This window comes from Cervus canadensis, chromosome 24 (genome assembly GCF_019320065.1).
Source record: "Cervus canadensis isolate Bull #8, Minnesota chromosome 24, ASM1932006v1, whole genome shotgun sequence".
Taxonomy (NCBI): domain Eukaryota; kingdom Metazoa; phylum Chordata; class Mammalia; order Artiodactyla; family Cervidae; genus Cervus; species Cervus canadensis.
The window spans coordinates 3,059,546-3,085,150 of NC_057409.1; the positions used below are offsets into that span (position 1 = coordinate 3,059,546).

Below are 25,605 nucleotides of genomic sequence, written 5' to 3' on the forward strand. Positions count from 1 at the left end.
AATAAATGGTAGCGATTATTATTATATATTATGATCATCACACCTCTGTCCCTGCCATAGGAAATTCTGCCCCCAAATCCCTCCTTCTGGTCCCAGGCCCAGTCTCTGTCCACACCGCCTGCCGATCCAGCGTTTGTTCGCTCTGCTCTGGAACCATTATATTCAGGCTCCCATAACTGCAGGGGGGCGGGCCTTCACGTCACATGTTTCTGATGGCCGCTCCCGTGGCTGTGCAGGGCTCAGCCTGGATGGCTGCATGCGGCACATCCCATCAGATCTCCCAGGGGCAGAGAGGGCAAGCTGTCCGCTCCCCCCTGGACCTGCTCTGCTGGTGCTTCCGCGGTGCCTGTGGGCTGGAGTACAGCCCCGGACAGTGGCTGGAGGGGCGGCTGGACACCAGGCTCTTGAGGCTGGAGAGCGTGGCAGGGTGGCTCCAGAGAGCTCCGGATGGGCAATCAGACCCCCAGTGCTGACCCGAAGCATAGGAGGTGCCCGGCCGGTTCAGCCCCAGGGCTCTGTACGGTGCTGGCTTGACTCTGCAGAGCTCTGGCCTCCATTCCTCGGGGAGGGGACAGTGTCTCCTTACAAGCCCCTCTCCTTCCAGTACGAATGTCCTCAACTTAGCAAAGGCAGTGGCGGAGAGTCTCCATCTCCAGAGCTCGTGGCGGGGCAGCTGGTGGAGCGGGGTAAGAGAGTGCTCCATGTAGGGGTCTGGGAAGGTGACTCTCCCGGGGTCAGACCAGCCCTGGGCAGGGCCCCTCGGTCTCACTGGCACAGTCAGGGCAGCCCAGTGGGTTGGCGCCCAGGCCGTGGCTGCAGAGAGGGGGGCTCTCAGCAGGGCTGGTAGCAGCAGGAAGGGGGGCCCCTTCAGACTGGTCCAGTCCTGCTGGCACTTGGGCTTGGCTGAGGTCAGGGGGTGTGGCTGCTTCGGGGGTGTCTCCGGACGTGGGACCCTGGGTTTGCCCATCCTGATTGGTGGTCTGATCTGATGAAGAGGTGGCTGCCGCCCGGCGGGATTCCTCTGAGGGCAGGCTGCCTGGGGCCAGCAAGAGCCCCTTCTCGTCCCAGCTGGGCTTGGTGCGGATGCCCACGGCCTTCAGGATGACGTCCATCTGCCTGGCGTAGTCCAAGTGGCCACTGACCTGCAGGAAGGCAGGAAGTGAGCACCGCAGGGTCCAGACCGCCCGGGACCCCTGGGCCTCTCCCTGTGTCGTCAGCCAGCCCACCGCCAACACCGAAACGCCAACCCTCATGGTTCTCCAATCCAGAGTGAGTGGGAAGCCTCTGGGCTCAAGGCTGCTCTAGAATTTATTAAATAAAGATAAATGAAGCTTGAGAAGACTCTAGAGAGTCCCGTGGACAGCAGGGAGATCAAACCAGTCCATCCTAAAGAAAACCAACCCTGAATATTCATTGGAAGGACTGATGCTGAAGCTCCAGTACTTTGGCCACCTGATTTGAAGAGCCAACTCATTGGAAAAGACTCTGATGCTGGGAAAGATTGAAGGCAGGAGAAGAACGGGGTGGCAGAGGATGAGATGGTTGGATGGCATCACTGACTCAATGGACATGAGTTTGAGCAAGTTCCACGAGTTGGTGATGGACTGGGAGGCCTGGCATGCCGCGGTCCACAAACAGACATGACTGGGTGACTGAACAACAAAAGGAAGCTTCTCTACAGAGTCTGGGTCCTGTGGGGGCAGGAAAGGCCCTCCTGACACAAGTCTGGAGTGGAAGTCCCCATTCTCTGCCTGCAGCTTTAGGCTACAGTGGGAGGGCTCTGTGGCTCACCAGCTGAGGGATCATGGCCAAGCCCTGTATCCCTCTGACCTCCACTTGCCTCCGCTGTAAAGTGGGGACAGTGACCAGAGGGCTGCTCTGAAGGCTCCCCCAGGAACAGTTCTGAAATTGGAAATAGAGCTATGGCTAGAAAGACTGCAAGGTCTTTCCACAATTCACTCTCCTCCTTCCCCTTAGTCATAAGAACAACAAGTGATAGCTGGGCGTATTCTCCAGCCTCCCTGGCCGGTGAGTGTACTGTGGTGATGCGCTCTGGCCTATGAGATGAAGCACAGCATTATTTGGTGCTGCTTGGAAGTCTCTTTATAAAGGGGAGTGGCTCTGCTTTCTCCCTATGTCCTCTTTCCTGCTGGCTGGAATGCAGACGGGATGGCCAGGGCTCCAGCAGCCATCATGAGCCATGTAAGGATGGCAGAGTAGCAAGACAGAGAATTTTGGCCCCTGAAGGCTGTGGTGCCTCTACACCAGCCCTGAAATGCCTCTTCTGGCCTTTTCCTATGTGGCAGCATCACCTCTTGTGTGTTTCATCTGGGCCTCTGTATGGACAGAATCTTACACAAGGGTCAAGAAGTACCTGCTCCCTTCCTGAGAGAAGAGACTTCTCTGTTTTTGTATTGGGATATTGTCAGTGAAAAACAGGAGTGCCGATGCCTAATCGTGATGATGGACAACGCCTGATACACAGTGGGTCCTTAATACATCGGAGGAAACACATTTATTGGCTATACGCCTTTGACGGGTATTGGCTGCTAACTGCAGATGAAGCAATTGAGGCAGAGAGATAAAGGGACCCGCCCAGGGTCACACAGATGTCAGAGCTGGGCTCTGAATCCATTCTCTCTTCACGGAAAATCAAGTGTGTGGTGGGAAAGACCTTAAAAATCATTCTCGTTTTACAGATGAGAGAAGAGAAGCCCAGAGAGGGGCGGTGGTTTGCTTAAGGACAGGCAGCATGTGACAAGCGCAGCTATGTGCGGTGTTTGAGAAGCTGAATGTGGAAGCTGCTTCGCTCAAATCTTCTCCCTGAAATGGAGCCTCACGCTCTCCCCAGCCAGCTTAGGGGGCCTGCTTTAGTGCCAAAGGCAAGCACAAGACTGAACAGTCCCTCAAGACTGAAGAGGAAGGTTTTTGTTTAAGAAGAAGACAGGAAAACAGAGGGGGAGGCTTACTGGGAAAACCTGAAGAAACTACACAAAGGCTCGGCTGGTAGCATCAGCGTTTCCATTCGAATCACAAGTCACACTGGGTTATTCCAATGACTTTTCAAGAACACAAAAGACAATTCCCTGTACAGTTTTGTTATTTTCTCATAATAACCAGAACCTGCCTACTTCTTGCTCTTTTCTGTACAACTGCTTTTGAAGACTGTTCAGTGAAAACACACACAGAAGAGGCTTCCCAGATCCCTGGGTTCAGGGTGGAGGTCGAGGTAAGAAGGCATCCTTTCCTAAAGGGTGGACATTAGTGGCTGCATGATGCTAGGAAGCACCTAAGTTTGGAATCAGAGAAATCGGGGTTCTAGACTTGGCTCTGTCTCTTACTAGTAACGAGGTGAGTCTGTACAATGTTCTGAATACCAGCTCCTCTATCGGTAAAAACGTCATGGAGGAGGGTCCATGATACCTCACACCTTGAATATCTGCTCAAAGAGTTTAAGAGCCTGAGACTTTGCAGGAACTATTCTGCTCCATATATGACCCAAAACACTTTTAAAAAAGGGACATTACCCAGTTAGAGTTAGTGACACCCATCTCATGGGAGTGGTGGGAAGAAATAACGCAAACAATAAGGCGCAGCTCCTGGTACACAGTCGGTAAGCCATAAATACGAGTTCCTTTAGTTTTCTCGGAAGGAGAGACAGAAGGTCGGGAGTTAGCTGGGCTGATCCATTTGGGAACCCAAAATGGCTGCTGAAGCTCAAGCCATCACATCTGAATTCCAGCCAGCAGAAACCTGGACCCGGAGGGATAAACAAGGATGTTTATCCTCCTTATACCTTTTCAATGTTGGCAAAGGGCTGGTACTAGGGCTGAGTGGAGGCAGGCAGGACAGGAAGGAAAGGAGGTATTTGTGGCCACAGCCAATGCCAGATGGAAATTCCACCGTGCAACTGCCCCAGAATGCACAGCTCTGGCCTTTCTTGGCCACAGGTTGGTCCAGGCCTCAGCCAACCCTGGCCCCTGAGCTGCTATTCTGCAAAGACAGGGAGGGAGAAAGAACTGGCTAAGTTCCAGTTTTACAGGGAGCCAGGGGCACAGGAGAGCAGGAGTGAGGTGGGTGGGAAAAGACTCTTCTGAGCAGCAGAATATTCTGCTGTGGCTGACGCTGGATAAAGTTTTCAGGACTTCCCTGGTGGTCCAGTGGCTGAGACTCCGCACTCCCAATGCAGGGGGCCCGGGTTCAATCTCTGCTCAGAGAAATAGATCCCACATGCCACAAATAAAAAGTCTGGCATGCCACAGCCAAGACGGAAGACCCCAGGTGCTGTAACTAAGACCCGGCGCAGCAAAAAGAGAAGGTTGCAGTCCAAGACCGCCTCCCTGGCCACCTTGACTGAGGTGTTCCTCCTGCCTGGAGACACGCTGAATGTCCCTGGGGTTGCAAAGCCAGGGGGCTTTCCCACGTTGGTTAGGGACCCTCTCGGGGGCTCCCCTGTGACAGCACTCACAACATGCCATCATTCTCATCTGCCGGCTTCGGTCCATGTTCTGATAGACTGTGTGGGGGAGGGCAGGAGCCGACGCCCCACATCCAGCCCTGAACCTTGTAGATGCTCAGGCTTATCCACGCGGGGTGAGGGGGCCTCAGGGCTTCCTGCTTCCTGCCTTGCGAGACACCTCGACTTCCCAAACCAAAGCTGCTGCCATCTGCCCAACCATTTCCAAGACTATCAGACCCCTTGGGGGTGCCTTTACCTCTCAGGCCTCGGTTTCCTCTTCTGTAAAATGGGGCTAATAAAGATACATACATCATGTGGGCTGGTTGTGAGGACTCAATGAGATAATCCACGTCACAGGCTCAATGGCTGAGGGCTGGAGGTCACTGACAAGAAGCCACAGAAATGTGTGAACACAGGCAGCATGAACGCAGTGGTTAAGAGTCCCAGCTCGAGGTAGGTTCTGGGTTCACCTGGCTCTGCTACTCACACACAGCATGCCCTCCTGCAGCCTCAGTTTCTGTACCTGTACAGTTCAGTTCAGTTCAGTCACTCAGTCGTGTCCGACTCTTTGCGACCCCATGGACCGCAGCACGCCAGCCTTCCCTGTCCATCACCAACTCCTGGAGTTTACTCAAAACTCAACTCCATTGAGTCAGTGATGCCATCCAACCACCTCATTCTCTGTTGTCCCCTTCTCCTCCTGCCCTCAATCTTTCCCAGCATCAGGGTCTTTTCCAAGGAGCCAGTTCTTCACATTAGGTGGCCAAAGTATTGGATTTTTAGATTCAGCATCAGTCCTTCCAATGAATATTCAGGACTGATTTCCTTTAGGATGGACTGGTTGGATCTCCTTGGAGTCCAAGGGACTCTCAAGAGTCTTCTTTAGCACCACAGTTCAGAAGCATCAATTCTTCAGTGCTCAGCTTTCTTTATAGTCCAACTCTCACATCCATATGTGACTACTGGAAAAACCATAGCTTTGACTAGACGGACCTTTGTTGGCAAAGTAATGTCTCTGCTTTTTAATATGCTGTCTAGGTTCGTCATAGCTTTTCTTCCAAGGAGCAAGCCTCTTTTAATTTCATGGCTGCAGTCACCACCTGCAGTGATTTTAGAACCCAAGAACATAAAGTCTCTCACTGTTTCCCCATCTATTTGCCATGAAGTGATGGGACCGGATGCCATGATCTTTGTTTTCTGAATGTTGAGTTTTAAGCCAAATTTTTCATTCTCCTCTTTCACTTTCATCAAGAGGCTCTTTAGCTCCTTTTTGCTTTCTGCCATAAGGGTGGTATCATCTGCATATCTGAGGTTATTGATATTTCTCCTGGCAATCTTGATTCCAGCTTGTGCTTCTTCCAGCCCAGCATGTCACATGATGTACTTTGCATATAAGTCAAATAAGCAGGGTGACAATATACAGCCTTGACATACTCCTTTTCCAATTTGGAACCAGTCTGTTGTTCCATGTCCGGTTCTAACTGTTGCTTCTTGACTTGCATACAGATTTCTCAGGAGACAGGTAAGGTGGTCTGGTATTTCCATCTCTTGAAGAGTTTTCCACAGTTTGCTGTGATCTACACAGTCAAAGGCTTTGGCATAATCAATAAACAGAAGTAGATGTTTTTCTGGAACTATCTTGCTTTTTCTATGATGCAACAGATGTTGGCAATTTGATCTCCGGTTCTTCTGGCTTTTCTAAATCCAGCTTGAACAACTGGAATCTCACAGTTCACATACTGCTGAAGCCTGGCTTGGAGAATTTTGAGCACTACTTTGTTAGCGTGTGAGATGAGTGCAATTGTGCAGTAGTTTGAGCATTTTTTGGGATTGCCCTTCTTTGGGATTGGAATGAAAACTGACCTTTTCCAATCTTGTGGCCACTGCTGCATTTTCCAAATTTGCTGGTAAACTGAGGGCAGCACTTTCACAGCATTATCTTTTAGGATTCGAAATAGCTCAACTGGAATTTCATCACCTCCACTAGCTTTGTTCATAGTGATGCTTCCTAAGGCTCAGTTGACTTTGCACTCCAGGATGGCTGGCTCTAGGTGAGTGATCGTGGTTAGCTGGGTCATGAAGATATTTTTTGTACAGTTCTTCTGTGTATTCTTGCCACCTCTTCTTAATAACTTCTGCTTCTGTCAGGTCCATATCATTTCTGTCCTTTGTTGAGCCCATCTTTGCATGAAATGTTCCCTTGGTATCTCTAATTTTTTTGAAGAGATCTCTAGTCTTTCCCACCCTATTGTTTTCCTCTATTTCTTTGCATTGATACCTATACTATGGGGTTATTAATCCTACTTCACTGGACAGCTATGGGGATCAAGTGACATAAGGTCTGCAACCCAGGCAGAGCAGCGTCTGGCGTGCTGGAGGCTGTTACTATTGCTGAGTGTCTATCTTGTGCCCTGGTGCCTCAGTTGGTAAAGAATCTGCCTGCAAAGCAGAAGACCCGGCTTCGATCCCTGGGTTGGGAAGATCTGCTGGAGAAGGAAGTGGCAACCCACTCCAGTATTCTTGCCTGGGCAATCCCATGAACACAAGAGCCTGGCGGGCTACAGTCCAGGGGTCACAAAGGGTTGGATATGACTTAGCGACTAAACCACCGCCATTCTGTGCCAAGCCCTGTGCTAGGTCCTAGAAGTCAGCTGGCATTTCTTCTGGAACACCAAGATTCCAGAAACCCTTGACTGGGTCTCTGCCCCCTAAGAAGCCTCATGAGGTGGTCCCTGGGGAGGCAGAAACCCCCCACCAGCTGCAAAGCAGTCCCCACACAGGAGAGGCTGCAAGAGCGTCAGGCGGCCTGGCCTCTGCCTGCTTCATTCCCTAGAGATGCCCTCTGTCTCAGACAGAGACCGACTCCGGCTCACCCCTGCTCAGGCTTGTCCTGAGGTCAGGAGCCTCTGCAGACCAGGTCTGTGTCACGTGACTGCCGCCGGGCTAACGCAGAGGGCTGTGCCCACGTGGGCCCGGCCGGGAGAAGGCGGGTCCTTAGGTCTCAGCCCTGAGCACGGGGCCGGCACTGCTTGCCAACATCAGCCATGAGGACTCTGCTGCCAGCAACCTCTCCTCCAGCAAGAATTTTCAAGGAAAATAGGAGGGCGGCACGAAGGCAAGCTAATTACCTCTAATTACCCAGAGGAGGAAAGCACTGCTTTCTGTGATGCGTCCTAATGCGATAAAGAGCTATTATTAGGCAGGAGCTGGGAGGCTGCCACGAAGGCATCTGAGCCTGGAGAGGAATCTCTGCAGCTGCTGGTCTCGGGGGCAGAAGTGAAGGTGGAGACGGGGGCAGGGGAGGCAAGAACTAGCGTTAAACGCGGGCCTCCCGCTCACCAAGCATCACGCACGCGCCCTGGAAGGCAGGGGGTAGCCCTTGTCTCCAGGATGCGGCACCTGAGGCACAGAGAGGTTAAGCCACTGGCCTAAGGTCACACAGCCAGCATAGCAGCAGCAGAGGCCGAATCCGGAGCCAGGCCTCTCTGGCATCAAGGGCAGTGCTCTTCCCACTAAACCCCATTCGGATGCTTCCCAGGGCAGAATCGGCCTCTTTCAAGGGCTCTGTAGCATTTCAAGGAAATCTTCATTGAAAAGGAAATTTCAGCCATGCTTTCTCACATTTGGTTCCTGTGGCAGAGGGAGGCGTGGTGGGGCATCCTGTCAAACAGGACGGAGACCCCTGGACGCGGGCCAGGGGGTCTCAGAGTCTGGCGGTCTCCTGGTCTGGCTGGCCAAGCTCTCCTCACTCCCCCAGGAAGGCGGATCGCACAGACTCCGGACCCGGTTTCAGAGACCCGATCTACGACTCTCCAGTTCTGTGAGTCTCTCATCTCAAGCCTTGCTCAGTCATGTCTGACTCAGCATAGCCTGCCAGGCTCCTGTGTCTATGCAATTCTCCAGGCAAGAATACTGGAGTGACTTGTCATTCCTGACTGCAGGGAATATTTCCATCCCAGGGATCGAACCTGGGTCTCCTGCATTGCTGGCAGATTCTTTACGGTCTGAGTCACCAGGGAAGCCCATTGTCTCAAGCCTCAGTTTTCCGGTCTGTGACTTGGGGATGCCCACATCCTACTCAACGGGATTGCTGTGAGGTTGATATCGCATGAAGCAAGTCTCTCAGGGGTAAAGATGATCTAAAGAGATGACTTTAGGGGTTGACGCTCCTGTCTGCCCTGGGGCGACTGCTTCCCGAACTAGGAGTGATCAGTGTCATGGGTGGATGAGTCTAAGAACTCTTCTTATTCTTGGACCGACATCCGCGTCCAAAGCTGCCAGTTAGGAAGACATGGGGCTGATTCACTTGCCTTCCTCTGGTGGGTCAGCACTTGTGAGCCAGGGCCCTGGCAATCTGGGGGAGTGAAGATATGAGCCAGGCCAAGTTGGCCCCCGCGAGATGGTGGCAGCCGGGTGAGAGACCCAGGGGTCCTCAGGGCAAGGTCATGGCCCATGAGCTTCGGGGCTGGCAGTGCCTGATAACGTTCTAGTTTTGTTTTTGTGCCAGGACCTCCCTTCAGTCCTCAGTTCAGCTTTAACAAACACGCAACCAGGGACTTCTTCCCTGGCGGGTCCAGTGGTTAAGACGTCACCTTCCAGTGCAGTGGCTGTGGGTTCGACCCCTGGTCGGGGGGAGCCAAGATCCCACATGGCTTGCAGCCAAAAAACCAAAAGCATAAAACAGAAGTAACACTGTAACAGATTTAACAAACACTTTAAAAATTGTCTACATAAAAAAAAATCTTTAAAAAGCAAATTAAAAAAACCCCCAAACCTCATGCAACCTGTGTGAGCTGTGCTGGTGGGGGTCAGGGTGCCTGGCTTCCCCCAACAGGAGGTACTGTGTGTGTGTGTGTGTGTGTGTGTGTGTGTGCGTGTGCGTGCGCGCGCGTGTGTGTGTGCGTGCGTGTGTGCGCGCGCGCGCGTGTGTGTGTGTGTGTGTGTGCGTGCGCGCGTGTGTGTGTGCGTGTGTGTGTGTGTGTGTGTTGGGGGGTGTTGGGCCAGGCTGCTGTTGAAGCTGGAGGGAGGAGCCAAGGTCGTCCAGGGTACCCCTCCCCAGGGGAGTTTTCAGATGCCCAGGGAGGGGCCTGGTCTGCCTGCTTTCAGACAGGGTGATGTGGCTGGCTCAGACCACGCATATGCGGTACCTGGGGCAACTGGTTTACGCTTGGGAAATGCTTGGCAGTTGATAAATGGCAGCCGGCAGTGCAGTAACTGGAAACTGAAGCTCCCGTTCTCGAGGGACTTCCCCTGGAAGAGTTTGCTTGAGGATGTAACTGCAGCCCATGACCCTCCCCTTCCTGGCAGCCGGCGCCTCTCCCACTGGCTTCAGACTGGGCTCGAGTCCTGCTCCGCCGTGTTCCTGCCGTGTGACCCCGGGCACGGCCTCAGCCTCTCAAAGCCTCAGTGAGCCCATCTGTCCAGTGGGCGTATGGACGCTGCAAAAGGCTCAGGGCAGAGCTGGGCATCACGTCGGTGCATGAAGCTACTATTAACTCTCTAAGACAGACACGTAGTGGGGGGACGAGGTTCCTTCAAGCCTGAAAAATGGATCTAGAAACCCAAATTAGGTTTGTGTGGCTGCTGGGGTGGGTCCCCCCCGCCAACATTTCCCACCTGCCAACATTTCCCAGCAAGAATGCTTTGGACCGTCTGCCCTGCTTAGTCTGAGATGTGGAAGAGTCCTTGGGAGTGTGTTTAATATGCAGACGTGCAGGCTCCACGCCTAGAGATTGATGGAGGAGGTCCGGGCCTCGGGGCTCTGGGATCCGCATTTTAAATAAACTCTCCAGATGAGTCTGAGGTCAGGGGCCTTGAGACACACTCTGCCTTCCAATGCAGGGGGTGTGGGCTCAGTATCTGGCGGGAGAGCCAAGATCCTACATCCCTTGCAGCCAAAAATCCAAAAACATCAAACAGAAGCAATACTGTCACAAATTAAACACCTTCCTAGCTCCCTATCCCAAGGTTTTGTGGTGTGTGCTAAAGTCATTTCAGTCGTGTCTGACTCTGTGCAACGCTATGGACTGTAGCCTGCCAGGCTCCTCTGTCCATGGGATTCTCCAGGCAAGGATACTAGAGGAGTTTGCCACGCCCTCCTCCAGAGGATCTTCCCGACCCAGGGATCGAACCCACATCTCTTACTTCTCTTGCACGGCAGGCGGGTTCTTTACCACTAGTGGCACCTGGGAAGCCCACTCCACGGTTTCACAGCCTGGCAGGCAGGCGCTTCTCTTCTGGTCCAGCCTGAATGCTTCTGCCTGTGCCCTCTGGTTGTTCTGGTTACTTTCCTGTCCTGACTAGTAATCCAGGCTCGGGGAGTGAGTGAGGGCCGTGGGGGGAGGAGTTGGGGGAGGAGTGGAAAGAGGGCAGTGATGTAGGGGCAAGAACATGGGCTTGGCAGGTTCAAATCCAGGTTATCAGTTGTATGATGGGAACTTTCCTAAGCCTCAGTTTCCTAATCTGTGAAATGGGGATAATGATGCCTGGCCCTGAGACCATGTGCAGGTTAGAGAGGATGTGTGCCAAGGGCCAGGGGCATTGCCCTGGCACAGGGATGGTGCCTGTGAACAGGAGTTACCTCTTCCCAAGTGAGTTCTGACAATCTCTCTCGTCTGGGGTGGACCGGGCCGGGGCCGGTGTCCCTGGGACGTGGGTCGCTGGGCTGGAGTAAGATATGCGCCCTCCCCACCCCCCAAAGTCGGCCCCAGGGGTCACGGGGGTACTCACCACCGAGGACAGGTCCACGTTCTCCACCCTCCTGTCCTGCAGCAGCACGGGCTGCAGGCCGGCCACGCGGAGCCGCACGGAGGACGTGCGGTAGACGAAGCTCAGCAGCCAGTCCGCCCTGCAGGGGGAGAGGACGCGGTGAGACGGGGTGGACGTCAGCCTCAGGAGGGCCCGGCCGGGCCCCAGCGAGCCTGGCGGGGTGGGCGCTTCTGTGGGAAACCGGGGCTCCCTGCACCCAGGGATGGCGGGGACAGCTGCAGGCACCGATGCTTTGGGAGCAGCGCCCGGCCTGGCAGCTCCAGAGAAGTTCCTTGGTTCCCTGCCGGCTCCCCAGGGGCAGAGAACAGCGCTGACGAGCAACAGACAGTATCTGCTGAGTGGATGAACGCGGGAACTGCATGCCGTTCTCCAGAAATCGGCACGAGGCTGGGAGGGACGCTCTCGGCTGGCTGTGGGCTTCCAGTTCCCTGGGGTGGCTGAGCCGGGGCTCCCGGGGAGATCAAAGAGAGGCAGCAGGACATCTGTCTCGGGGCGAGGACCATGGGGGTCTAGGCACATGCTCTGCAGGCTGGGACTCTGGGTGTGGGGGCCCCCCTCCACCTGTCTGTGAACGGGAGGGACTGAGACAGGCCCGGCCTGCAGCCTCCCGCCCTCAGCCACTAGGAGGGTGACCCCCAGGTGGGTCACAGCCCTGCAACACTCCTCCTCCACTCTCAGGGTGCTGTGAACCCTGTGCTCTGTACCCCATCACTCCTAGCCAGACATCCGCCCTACACTCCGGAGAGAGGATAACCCCGGACCCCCTGCAGCCCGATTCTTCAGGTACACCGAGCTGTGTCCACAGAAGGCCTGGTCTACAGGGTCCATGGGTCAGCGTTCCCCCTCGAGCCCCTGCGCCCTGTCTGGGGTGAAGCTGAGCCCTGTCCCCCAGAAGGTCCGTGTGCGTGGACACTTCTGTTCCCCCTCGGCCTCCAGGACTGGAACTCTACTTAGCACATCAGGCTGTCTTTTGTTCAGTCTGACCCTGGTTTGCAGGGTCCCCCGAGTCCATTATTTTTGTGCGCTTGTTTGAAAGCAGGGCTCTTCCTCCCTGCCATGTTGGGGAGGGTCAGCTGAGAGTCAGGGCTCCCTGCCCTGCTTGTCTGACCACAGGCGAGGCCCCAGAGCTGTCGGGACCCACGGTGTGGCGGGCTCTCTAGGCTCCCTGGTAGTTTTGACCCTTCGGGGTCTCTGACCACATGGGTGCCTGTGTGGTTACCACCCGGGACACCCCTGGAAGGACTGGGTCCAGAGTTGAGGGGCTCTCAACAGACCCTTGGGCTTCCTAGGTGGCGCTAGTGGTAAAGAACCCACGTCCCAGTGCAGGAGACATAAAGAGACCTGGGATCGATCCCTGGGTCAGGAAGATCCCCTGGAGGAGGGCATGGCCACCCACTCCAGTATTAGTGCCTGGAGACTCCCAAGGACAGAGGGGCCTGGCGGGCTACAGTCCATGGGGTCTCAGAGTCGGACACGCCTGAGCGACTTGGCACACTCGCATGCAGGCAACAGACCCTCCTGCTGTGTCCCCGCCACCCCCCGACTCCATCGTCTGAATCACCTGCCAGGTCCCTCAAGCAGAAGCCAGAAGGACCACGTCCCAGGTCCCCCTTCCCCGCCACGGCCACTGATCACTGAATCCCCCCGCCCCGCTCCCCCAGGACCTTCTGCTCCAGCTCCGAAATCAGGCAGCCCCTCCCCTTCCTTAAACTCTCACCCGACCACGGCCCTGTCCTCTCAGAAGCTGACCTTGACTCCCACTGCCCACCAGCTTTCTTTTCTAGAAAGCTCCTTAACTCCCCCCAGAGAGCAATGCTTGCACATCCCAATGGTTAGCCTCATACTGAAGGCCCAAGAGAGTGTCCCTCAGAATGATGGCTAACAGGAGGAGGGAGTCTGATCCTAGTTGTTCTATCAACTAACCACGAGACACGTGCATCAAACACAGGGTGTGGGGAGGCCCCTGAAATGGTTCTGACGTGGAAAGTCATAAACGAGAGACTTGCCTGGGGAACAGTGGGTGAGAACCACCTGCCAGTGTAGGGGACATGGGTTAGACCCCTGGTCTGGGGAGACCCCACATGCTGTGGAGCAACTAAGCCCGAGCACCACAGTACTGAGCCTGAGCACCACGGTACTGAGCCTGAGCGCCACAGTACTGAGCCTGAGCGCCACAATACTGAGCCCGAGCGCCACAGTACTGAGTCCGGGCGCCTGGAGCCCGTGCTCCCCGACAAGAGAGGCCACCGCAGTGAGAAGCCTGTGCCTCACAACTAGAGGGTGGTCCCCGCTCACCCCAACTGGAGAAAGCCCGTGCCTGGCAACAAAGACCCAGGGCAACCAAAAAGATAAAACAGAAAGAAGGTCATAAAGGGGCAAGGTCAGCGTCGTTCCTGCCTGAGGTCCCTCTTAACTATGACCACACTCTACTTAACGATGTTAACTGCACTTGTTTATACACATGTAAGGATGATCCAAGGACAGAGGAGCCTGGTGGGCTACAGTCCACGGGGTCGCAAGAGTTGGACGTGACTTAGCGATGAAACAACGACGACAGACAGGGCAAAATCATGTGTTAGATGGTTCCACAGCCTTGAAACTGTGCTGAATGAACCCAGCGCTTTTGTTTTTTTCTGTGGTGTTTGCAGAGGCCTGCCAGACCCTCTGCACTTGGCGTCAGCCCCCGCCTGGGACCGCATGGAGCTAGTCCTGCTCTCTCAGCCACCGGCTGTGTGACCTCGGGCAAGCTGCTTGACCCCTCTGAGCCTTGTCTCGTCACTGTGAGTTACCTCGTGGGGAGGGCAGGAGTGTGCCCAGAAAGGGCGCACTGTGCACCTAGCACTCACACACGATGGGTGCGATGACACCCCTCGCTCCGGGCCCTCGCGGGCACCCTGGCCTCTCTTGCTGGGCCTACTCCTTCCGGCTCTGACGGGCTCCTAGCCACCCCTTCACCCCAAGCCTGCACGCGCCCCCTCCCCGAGCCCCGCCACCGGACATCAATGGCTGTAGTCCCTCCGGGCCTGCCACGCGCTCCCCTCTCGGTGTCTGTCACATACCCTCCATGGGCCCGTCCCTCGGCCTTCTCCTTTCCTGGGCAGAGAGCTCGTTGAGGGCGGGACCGGGCCCTGGACCTGCATCCTGCCTCCCGAGTGGAGTCGTGAACCCCCTGGGGGGTGGGGAGCCCAGCAAGCCAGGCCTTCGTGGCCTCAGGGCTCCAGGCCAGGCGGACGCACGGATCACACAGCTGGCCTCTGACTGGCACCCCGGGACCTGCGGAAGGCCGTGCCCTGGGTCCTCACAGGCCTGGAGCCACCCGTGGGCAGGGGTTCCCCCTCCCGCCACCCGCTCCTTCGAACATCAGCCCCTCCCACACGGCGCTGGAGCAGAGACCACGCGGGGAGCCCCCTGGAGCGGAGAATGAAACCCTCTCACTGCAGATGCCCCGGGGGCCAGGGAGGCAGGCTGACCTGAGTTCACATCCTGGCTCCGCTGTGCGGCCTTGGCATCTGACCCTCCCTGAGCTTCAGGTTCCTTGCAGCAGCACCACTCAGCCCGGCTGGCTTCCCGGGAGTGTGTGCAAGCAGGCGAAGAACTTCCAAGTTTCATTAATGTACGTTATAAATTTATAAACGTATATAGCTTGGTAGCTTTGGCCTGAAGCTCCCCTCACCCCCTCACTCACCCTCCATCTTAAGTAAGTTCACCGCAACTAGAGAGTCCTTGGGGGCCAAGAACGTGAATGCCTGGCTGGAGCTTAATTTAATCAAGAAACTACAGTCATTGTTTTGGCGTGGACATTCCTCCCCTCTTCTCTCCTCCTTCCTCTTCCTCCTCCTTTTTTCTCTCTGGAGAGATGGCTCAGGATCTCACAAAATAATGGAAACCCAAGCTTATTAGCCTCAGGTTCTCGACGGAACAGATGGGTTTAATAAGATTTTGCTGCTTTCATATTGCACACATGCAACTTTAATTCTTTCCCTTTGCTGTTTATGAAACACACCAAAAAAAAAAAAAAAAAATCGTGTGCTGTGAATATGCCCATGTTGCTTACTGGGCACCTGCAAACTGCCAGTCCTCATCCTATACAATTTCATTTAATCTTCCCAGAACTCCTGTGCAGGACGGCCTCTTATTCCCATTGTACAGGTAGGAATACTGAGCTTCAGGTTTGTTTGTCCAAAGCCATCTGAGACGTAAAGGACGGAGACAAGATTTTAACCAGGAACTGTTTGACGTCAATATTGTGTCCATTCTTTTTCTTTTCTTATTTCTTAAACTGTCCTTACTGAAAAGCCTCTCTTATAAATATATATAAAAGCCTCTTTTATTAAGAAAGATATACATATATACACATATGGAACTAAATCACTTTGCTATATACCCGAAAGTAACGCAAGACTGCAAGTCAACTATGTGTCACTGGAAACAAGCCTCTTTTTTGAGGCTTCCAACCCCTGTGCACTCTTCAGGGGCAGCCACTGCTATTCATGTCTCATGGTCCCTCAGGACCTCCCTGTTCATTTCCAGACATACAGATACATATATGCACACACAGAAACTTCTTCTTTTGAAAGTGGGTCAACAGAATGTATTGTTGCACTTGCTTTTTTAAAAAAAAATTATGCCCCTCTTTGTGGTCATTTAGGTCACTGGGTCGCTTTCAATTTTTAATTATAAATGAAGCTGCAAGGATCCCCTTTGTGCATCCATCTCTGTGCATGTGAGTATCTATTTATGCAGGATCACAGAAGCCAGAATCTCTGGGATCAGAAGACTGGCATATTAAAAATTTGGATAGATATTGCCAATTACCCCCAAAAAGGATTTGCTAAATTCAACTACCACCAACAGCATATAACAGTGCCCATTTCACCACATCTTCACCAACCCTGATTGTTTTTCATGTTTCAGATGTTCGATGATGTGATAGATGATAAATAGTATTTTACTTACTTTAGTTTGCATATATTTCATTAATAATGAGGTTGGATATCTTTTCAAAAGTTTATTGACTGCATTTATCCCGTGTTTATGTGTAGATATCTTTTAGCCATTTTCTCTTTTTTCTTTTTTAATTTTTTTGGCCACACCATGTGGCATGCGGGATTTTAAGTATCCCAGTCAGGGACTGAACCCATGCCCCCTGCACTGGGAGTGAGGAGTCTTACCACTGGATGGCCAGAGATGTATCTGGCCATTTTCTAATTAGTTTTTTTTTAATTGATTTGATTGAGCTCTTTACATATTATGGCCCTTTATCTTTGTTTCTTTGTTCTTTCTACCATATTCTGATTCTAAGAACTCAGCTTAGAATAGGAGTGATAGGGTTTGGGGGAGAATGGATACATGTGTATGTGTGGCTGAGTCCTTCGTTGTTTACCTGAAACTACCAAAACAGTTTGTTCATTGGCTATACCCCAATACAAGATAAAAAGTTTAAAGTTTGAAAAGAAGAAAGAATATGAACGATAAAGCTATACTAATTGGTTGGACTCTGGGGTCCAGGTTAATGCCCTCTATCCATGGCTAAAGATCATCTTGATCTTTAGCTCTGGACATGGGCTAAGTTATCAAACTGATAAAGACTTTGCAGATCTGTTCTATTCAGTTGCAGGTTCCACTTGGGATGGTTGGGCTTAGATCAAAACTAAAGTTAACTGGCCTTGTGACTTAACTTCTCTGAGCCTCAGTTTTCTCACTTGTAAAATGGAATCAATAATACGAATCCCTTAGGGTTTTGGGGTAGGATCTTCCCTTCCTCCCCAGTGTCTAGGGCACCACCTTGGCTGAAGCCCCTCAAGTCCTTCTCAAATCCCCAGCCAGGATGCCTCCTTTTCAGCCCCACAGCCATCAGCCTTTGTAGCCCTCAGCTCTTGCGGGAGGATCTGCCGTATGCTGTGGGTGCTGGGCCCCCCAAGGCTGCCATCCCCGCCCCGAGACATTGTTCTGAAAGCCTGGACAATCCCCACTCCCTTCCTACCAAATAATGCACACGAGGGACTTCCCTGGTGGTCTAGTGGGTTAAGAATCCGCCTTTTGATGCAGGGGACATGGGTTCGATCCCTGGTCAGAGCGAGGATCCCACATGCCACGGGGCAACTAAGCCCGCGTGCTGCAACTACTGAGCTCATGCACCATGACAAGAGAAGATTGCATGCTGCAACGAAGACAAATAACAAATACAGCACACAATGCCTCATCAGCCAGCATTACAGACCTCCCGCTTGGGCCTCACTCTGTGCTTCTCAGCCTCAGCCCACTCACCCACGTCCCTCTTGCCCCAGATCACGTGACCAGCCTGGCCTCCCGAGTCATCCTATAAACTGTCCCCAGACACCTGGGGACACTAGGTGCTCAGTCAGGGTTGTCACCTCCCCAGGAGCACGAGGTCTGGACAGACCTGCAGTAGCCATTGATGATCCTTCCAGAAACCACCTTCCGGAAAGGCTCCCACTGCTTGGCTTCTCCGTCCACAGGCGCGCCCAGCAGGACGACGTCCTCAACGATCCCTTGGCAATCTGGAGAGAGACCCCAGAAAAGGTCATCAGTGCCTCTGGCCACAGTGGGTCCTGCGAGGGACTGTCCAACAGTGGTGGAAGAAATGGATATCACACCCACATGCATGCACATATGCACCCACTACTGTTCAGTTGTGTCCAACAATTTGATATCCCATGGGCTGCAGCAGGCCAGGCTTCCCTGTCCTTGCAGGCGCAAACACATTCATGCATACAAACACGCAAACACACACACATACTGCAGCTTCTGTTCACCGAGTTTCAGGCCCTGGGTCAAGCCCGCTGGTGCCTGATCTAGTCCTACAAAGCCCACACACCGAAACTCCCGAGCCTGTTCCCCACAGCGAGGGAAGACTGCCACAACCAGGACCCAGCGCAGCCAAAAAGTAATGAATGAATAATAAAGCACGCATCATCCCCGTTTCAGAGTGAAGGAAAACCAAAGACATTTTCAGCATCACATAGCCAGTGAGTAGCACAGTCCAAGTGGGGACCCACGTCTATTTCCAACATCCGTGAAGCTCACGACTGACCGTGGACACAGATGGAGTGTTTCCCTTTAGAAGGGACTTGTGGTCCCTGGCTCGTTGCATGTGCCAGGCAGGAGATACCACAGCCTCCCTCTGCAACAGGTCCCTGGGGGTCTGTACGGCCTGGCGGTAAGGCGGGAGTGCAGAGGAGAGGGGGGCGAAAGGGTCCCGGGACGTGGAGTGGACGCATCGGCACTGACCTAGCGGTCCAGGGTATTTCAGGCAAGGGCTCCTCGCAGCGCAGCCCATGGATGAGGGCTGGCCCGTGGCTGTCCGTCCTCTAAGTATAGATCAGAGAAACAGTGTCTCTTTGATCTCCCTGCAGACTGGAAACCCACAGCTCACCCAGGGGCGTGTGAACCGCACTTTGAGAGGCGCCACTCTCCACCCCCTGAGACAGCTGTAGGTTTCTTCTGGCCTCGTCTCACTTGTTCATGTGCCTTCTCCTCTAACCTCTGGGTTCAGGGAGGGCGGGGCTCCGGCTTGCCTTGGTCACAGTTGTATGGCACAGTGCCTGGTCTATCCTCGGGGTTCAGAGAGTATGAATGAAAGAGTGGGTGAACACACGGCCATCCCCCGGGACAGCCAGTATCTGCACTTTGTAGTTGCAAAGCTCTGGGTTCAAATCCCAGCTTAGTGACTTCTGAGCTAGGTCACTTAATAAGGCTTAGTGGCTCTAAGCCTACTAGTGGCTTCTCTGAGCCTACAGTGGCTAAGGTACTGCCCTGAGGGTCTCTGGACTGCAAGGAGATCCAAACAGTCCATCCTAAAGGAAATCAGTCCTGAATATTCACGGGAAGGAGTGATGCTGAAGCTGAAGCTCCAATATTTTGGCCACCTGATGCAAAGAACCGACTCATTGGAAAAGACCCTGATGCTGGGAAAGATTGAAGGTGGGAGGAGAAGGGGATGACAGAGGATGAGATGGTTGGATGGCATCACCAACTCAATGGACATGAGTTTGGGTAAACTCTGGGAGCTGGTGATGGACAGGGAGGACTGGCGTGCTGCAGGCCATGAGGTTGCAAAGAGTCAGACACAACTGAGCAACTGAACTGAACTGAGGGTCTTTATGGGGATGAAGTCATGGTGGGAAAAACCCGGGGCAGAGAACGCACAGCGGAAGCTGGCGGGCCCCCTGCCTGCCTTGCGCCCCCACCTCCCAGCACGTAGCTCCTTCTTAGAGTCCTGAGCGCCCCTACACTTGGGGAGTTACCTGCTCCGTGTTATTCTTGGGGAGTGGGCCCCAGAGGGACAACTCAGCCAGCCCCGCCTGTCTCCTACTGAGAGACACAGGGCAGGTGCTTCCCCGTCCTGGGCGCCCGTTTCTAACAGAGTGCGTGTCTTCCATTTGAGCTGCGTGTCAGAGTTTGAGCAACGGGTTCCAGGCTAATGGGGAGTCTGAGAACCCCTGTGCTCCTCTGGCTCTGACAGATAAGATTCCCTGGCACAGAATCCTGACGTCACTCCCTGGCTTCCAGGGAGAGGATAATCTGGCAGAAAGATGAAACTTCAGGAAGCTGGCGGTTTGTGTTGAATGGTGAGGATGCCTCAGATACTCTTCCACGTAAGGGCTATTTCAGGGGCTTGGGTTTCCAGCGAGGCTGCAGATTTTATTCTGAACCCTGCTCTTGGCTGATGAGGAAACACGGGGTCTCAGAGGGGAGGGGGCGTGCCGAAGGCCACACGGGCAGTGAGAACACAGCTGAGCCCAGAACCCAGCGTGGGGAGCTGCCAGGCCCTGGGCTCCCCTCCAGCAGCAGCAACCCAGAGCACAGCGATCGCGGGGGGTTATCATCACCCCCACGGTGCCAACCGCTGTGGGCCGAGGACCAACGGCGGAGCTCTGCGCTCTCCGGGCGCCCGCCGCTCAGGGCACCTGCCCGCTGAATCTTCATCTCAGGAGCTCTGCTGCCCCGGGGACCATCACCTGGCAGGCTGGGACCCCTTGTGGCCAGCAGGGGGATTGCGGCATTCCCCACCAGGTCGCCTAGGGCGACCAGGATGCCATGACTCCCATCCGACAGCTGTGACGACTGCAGAGGTAGCTGTCTTTTGCCGAATTGAGACTAGCAGCTGAAACTCATAAAACAGTTCAGAACACAGTCAAATCCAGCCAGGGTGGGCAGCAAGCTGGAGACATATTTATGTATCTCTGAAGCCACAGTCAGCTTCCAGTCTTGTTTTCGCTGACTTTTAAAGAGCTTCTCCATCTTTGGCTGCAAAGAATATAATCAGTCTGATTTTGGTGTTGGCCATCTGGTGATGTCCATGTGTAGAGTCTTCTCCTGTGTTGGTGGAAGAGGGTGTTTGCTATGACCAGGGCATTCTCTTGGCAAAACTCTATTAGCCTTTGCCCTGCTTCATTCTGTACTCCAAGGCCAAATTTGCCTGTTACTCAATGTATTTCTTGACTTCCTACTTTTGCATTCCAGTCCCCTATAGTGAAAAGGACATCTTTTTTGGGTGTTAGTTCTAGAAGGTCTTGTAGGTCTTCATAGAACTGTTCAACTTCAGCCTCTTCAGCATTACTGGTCGGGGCATAGACTTGAATTACCGTGATATCGAATGGTTTGCCTTGGAAATGGACAGAGATCATTCTGTTGTTTTTGAGATTGCATCCAAGTACTGTATTTTGGACTCTTTTGTTGACTATGATGGCTATTGCATTCCTTCTAAGGGATTCTTGCCCACAGTAGTAGAGATAATGGTCATCTGAGTTAAATTCACCCATTCCAGTCCATCTTAGTTTGCTGATTCCTAAAATGTCGATGTTTACTCTTGCCATCTCCTATTTGATCACTTCCAATTTGCCTTGATTCATGGACCTACCATTCCAGGTTCCTATGCAATATTGCTCTTTACAGCATCAGACCTTATTTCTATCACCAGTCACATCCACAACTGGATGTTGGTTTTGCTTTGGCTCCATCCCTTCATTCTTTCTGGAGTTATTTCTGCACCGATCTCCAGTAGCATATTGGGCACCTACCAACCTGGGGAGTTCCTCTTTCAGTGTCCTATCATTTTGCCTTTTCATACTGTTCATGGGGTTCTCAAGGCAAGAATACTGAAGTGGTTTGCCATTCCCTTCTCCAGTGGACCACATTCTGTCAGACCTCTCCACCATGACCCGTCAGTCTTGGGTGGCCCCACAAGGCATGGCTTAGTTTCATTGAGTTAGACAAGGCTGTGGTCCGTGTGATCAGATTGGCTAGCTTTCTCTGATTGTGGTTTCAGTCTGTCTGCCCTCTGATGCCCTCTCTCAGCGCCTACCGTCTTACTGGGGTTTCTCTTACCAAGAGAGTTCCAGAAAAACATCTATTTCTGCTTTATTGACTATGCAAAAGCCTTTGACTGTGTGGATCACAATAAACTGTGGAAAATTCTGTAAGAGATGGGAATACCAGACCACTTGATGGGCCTCCTGAGAAACCTGTATGCAGGTTAGAACCGGACATGGAACAACAGAGTGGTTCCAAATAGGAAAAGGAGTACGTCAAGGCTGTATATTGTCACCCTACTTATTTAACTTATATGCAGAGTACATCATGCGAAACGCTGGGCTGGATGAAGCACAAGCTGGAATCAAGATTGCTGGGAGAAATATCAATAACCTCAGATATGCAGATGACACCACCCTTATGGCAGAAAGTGAAGAGGAACTAAAGAGCCTCTTGATGAAAGTGAAAGAGGAGAGTGAAAAAGTTGGCTTAAAACTCAACATTCAGAAAACTAAAATCATGGCATCCGGTCCCATCACTTCATGGCAAATAGATGGAGAAACAGTGGAAACAGTGTCAGACTTAATTTTGGGGGGGCTCCAAAATCACTGCAGATGGTGATTGCCGCCATGAAATAAAAAGATGCTTACTCCTTGGAAGAAAAGTTATGACCAACCTAGACAGCATATTAAAAAGCAGAGACATTACTTTGCCAACAAAGGTCCGTATAGTCAAGGGTATGGTTTTTTTAGTAGTCATGTATGGATGTGAGAGTTGGACTGAAGAATTGATGCTTTTGACTGTGGTGTTGGAGAAGACTCTTGAGAGTCCCTTGGACTGCAAGGAGATCCAACCAGTCCATCCTAAAGGAAATCAGTCCTGAATATTCATTGGAAGGAGTGATGCTGAAGCTAAAGTTCCAATAGTTTGGCCACCTGATAAGAAGAGCCGACTCATTGGAAAAGACCCCGAGGCTGGGAAAGACTGAAGGTTGGAGGAGAAGGGGACGACAGAGGATGAGATGGTTGGATGGCATCACTGACTCAATGGACATGAGTTTGAGCAAACTCTGGGAGATGGTGAAGGACAAGGAAGCCTGGCGCGCTGCAGTCCTTGGGGTCGCAGAGAGTCAGACACAACTGAGCGACTGAGCAACAACAGGGAATCACCTGGCAGAGGTGCTGTGCTCAGTAAGTACTTGTGGGATGAATGAAAGCAAGCCATGACTCGGCAGTATGAACCGTTTGTGGTGAGAATACATGCAAAAAGTTTTTTTTTTTTTTGCATTTTCTTCCTGGTACAGCTTCTTCTGAGAGGTGCCAGTCGAGGGTCTCTGTAGACTGGATAATGAAGAGCAAGTGCGGACTCTGCTGAAAGTAAATGTAAGAGTATTTAACCACTGCTCTCAGCCTTTTGGGCTTTCCTGGTGGCTGAGTCAGTAAAGAATGCCCCTGCAATACAGGAGACACGAGTTCCATCCCTGGGTCGGGAAGATCCCCCAGAGGAGGGCATGGCAACCCAGTCCAGTATCCTTGCCTGGAGAATCCCACGGACGGAGGAGCCCGGCGGGCTACAGTCACAGGGTCGCAAAGAGTCGGACACGCCTGAAGCGACTGAGCAGTCAGGCACGCACCCGGCTCTTTAAGCCCTGGTGTCCAGGGCTCTGCTCCAGGGGAGCGGCTGCTCCTGTGACTGGCCGCGGTCTGCAGTGGGCAAGAACACGCACGGTCCGCCTGACCCTGCCCTGACTGAGCCGACCCTCCCTCAGTCTCCTCCCGGCTTCTGGCAGTGTGAGCCAGAGGCTCGTGGTGACCCTCCCGAGAAGCACCTGACATCAGCCATGTTTACAGAATCCCTTGGGCTTGGCCTACATGATAGGAAGGCTCGGGATCTCCAGACCCTTCAGGAGCTTCGTGGTGTGGCTCAAGGGGCCCCATCTCTGGGGGCAAAGATCCGGAGCGGATCTGAGGGCCTGCACAACTGCAAACCACTGATGGTTGATTAAACGCCGCCTGTCTCACACGGCGGGTGTCAGGATTCGAAGACTGTATCAGAGGGCTGTTGCAACTCACAGAATTTCTGGATTCAGGTAGTTTTTTGTCATTACATACTTTCTCCACCAGGAGACGCTGAAAGAGTGACAACTGCCCCATGCAGGGCTGGGAAACGTTTGCCAGCAGAAAGGGCCCAGAGGCGCAGAAGGCTGGGAATCGCCGCCAGTCTGGTAGAAGTTGCTTGACCTTGAGCACAAAAGAAATCTTCAAACGCTGGTTTTGCGTGAATTGAAGTCAGTTATTTAGTAACTTGGAGCCTTAGCTTCCTCGTGTAAAATGGAGATAATACAATAATACTGACTTCCCAGGGCTGGAGTGAGGTTGTTATATGCTCAGGGTGGTGCCTGGCACATGCCCGGCACTATTTTCCCCATGCAGACAATCAAGTTGGCAACGAGGCAGAAACGGTGGGCAGGGGGCACTGTTTCCGGGGATGGCTTCGCCATTACAGTACCAGCGCCTGCTTCTAGCCAGCAGCTAACTGCAGGCACCATTTGAGGAGTCAGTGGTGGGGAGTGGTGATGCCAGGCATGTGGTCGGAGGACGAAGCCTCCGGAGGGAAGCAGCTGTACACTACGGTTAAACACTCCCTCATTTACTTAAAAACTGTTTTTTTTTTGGCCCCACCGCTCAGCTTGTGGGATCTCAGTTACCCAACCAAGGATGGAACCCGCACCCCTGGCAGGGAAAGCACAGAGGCCTAACCACTAGACTGCCAGGGAAGTCCCAAAATAAAAAAAAAATTATGGTAAAATACTGGTAACATATGAGTTTTCATCTTAACCATTTAAAAAAATTTTTGATGTGGATCTTTTGAAAAAGTCTTTATTGAATGTTGCAATATTGCTTCTGCTTTTTTATTTTTATTTTTTTAGCTGTGAGGCTGGTGGGATCTTCGTTTTCCGAGCAGGGATCCTAACCCCCTGCACTGGAAGGCTAAGTCTTACGCACTGGTCCTCCAGGGGAGTTCCTTAACCATTTTTAAGAGTACAGTTCAGCAGCATTAAGAAGGGCCGCACTGTTGTGCAACCATCTTGCTTTTTATCACTCAGGATTTGGATAAATCAGCTTCTATCTTGTCAACTGCTCTTATCACACCAGATTCCTGATATGACACTTTTACCACCTGATGCTCCTGGCAGTCTAGAGATTGTCTTAGCTTTTAAAACAAACAAACAAACAAAACAAACCACAAAAAAACCCCCAAGAGCTGAGAATGGCTAGTTCCTCACAACAGCAAGTATCCTTCTACTCTAAAGCCTTGGTCTTTAAAATCCTGTGTTGTTGTTTGGTCACCAAGTTGTGTCTGACCCTTTGCGGCCCCATGGACTGCAGCACGCCAGACCTCCTTGTCCTTCATTATCTCCCGGAGTTTGCTCAAACTCATGTCCATCAAGTCGGTGATGCCATCCAACCGTCTCATCCTCTGTCACCCGCTTCTCATCCTGCCTTCAACCTTTCCCAGCATCAGGGTCTTTTCCAATGAGTCAGTTCTTTGCATTAGGTGGCCAAAGAATTGGAGCTTTAGCATCAGCATCAGTCCTTCCAATGAATATTCAGGGTTGATTCCCTCTAGGATTGACTGGTTTGATCTCCTGGCTATCCAAGGGACTCCCACGAGTCTTCCCCAGCACCACAATTTGAAAGATCAATTCTTTGGCACTCAGCCTTCTTTAAGGTCCGACTCTCACATCTCTACACGGCTAATGGAAAAACCACAGCCTTGGCTAGATGGACCTTTGTCGGCAAAGTGACGTCTCTGCTTTTCAATCTGCCGTCTGGGTTTCTCATGGCCTTTCTTCCAAGGAGCAAGCGTCTTTCAAGTTCATGACTGCAGTCACCATCCGCAGTGATTTTGAGGCCCAAGAAAACAAAACCTGTCATTGCTTCTGCTTTTCCCCCTTCTGTTTGCCATGAAGTGATGAGACCGCATGCCGCGACCTTAGTTTTCTGAATGTTGAGTTTTAAGCCAGCCTTTTCACTCTCCTCTTTCACCCTCACGAAGCCTCTCTTCAGCTCCTTCACTTTCTGCCATTAGAGTTGTAGCAT

At 52.6% G+C, this 25,605-nt stretch overlaps 1 protein-coding gene across 3 annotated transcripts in view; it reads right to left on the reverse strand.

Annotated features, from left to right (window-relative positions):
• Positions 1–4: 4 nt before the first annotated feature.
• The window catches only part of TMCO4 (transmembrane and coiled-coil domains 4), a 91,603-nt gene continuing 66,002 nt past the window's right edge, over positions 5–25,605 (reverse strand). For 2 of the 3 annotated variants that reach the window (XM_043444593.1, XM_043444592.1), the window contains exons 12-14: positions 17,631–17,748; positions 11,189–11,306; positions 5–1,142 (exon numbers count right to left, since the gene is read on the reverse strand). In XM_043444593.1, coding sequence (XP_043300528.1) covers positions 735–1,142; positions 11,189–11,306; positions 17,631–17,748 — 644 coding nt within the window. In that variant the 3' untranslated portion in view covers positions 5–734. Of the gene's footprint in view, positions 1,143–11,188; positions 11,307–17,630; positions 17,749–22,618; positions 22,870–25,605 lie in introns of those variants that run through there. The other variant, XM_043444594.1, reaches the window with a different exon arrangement.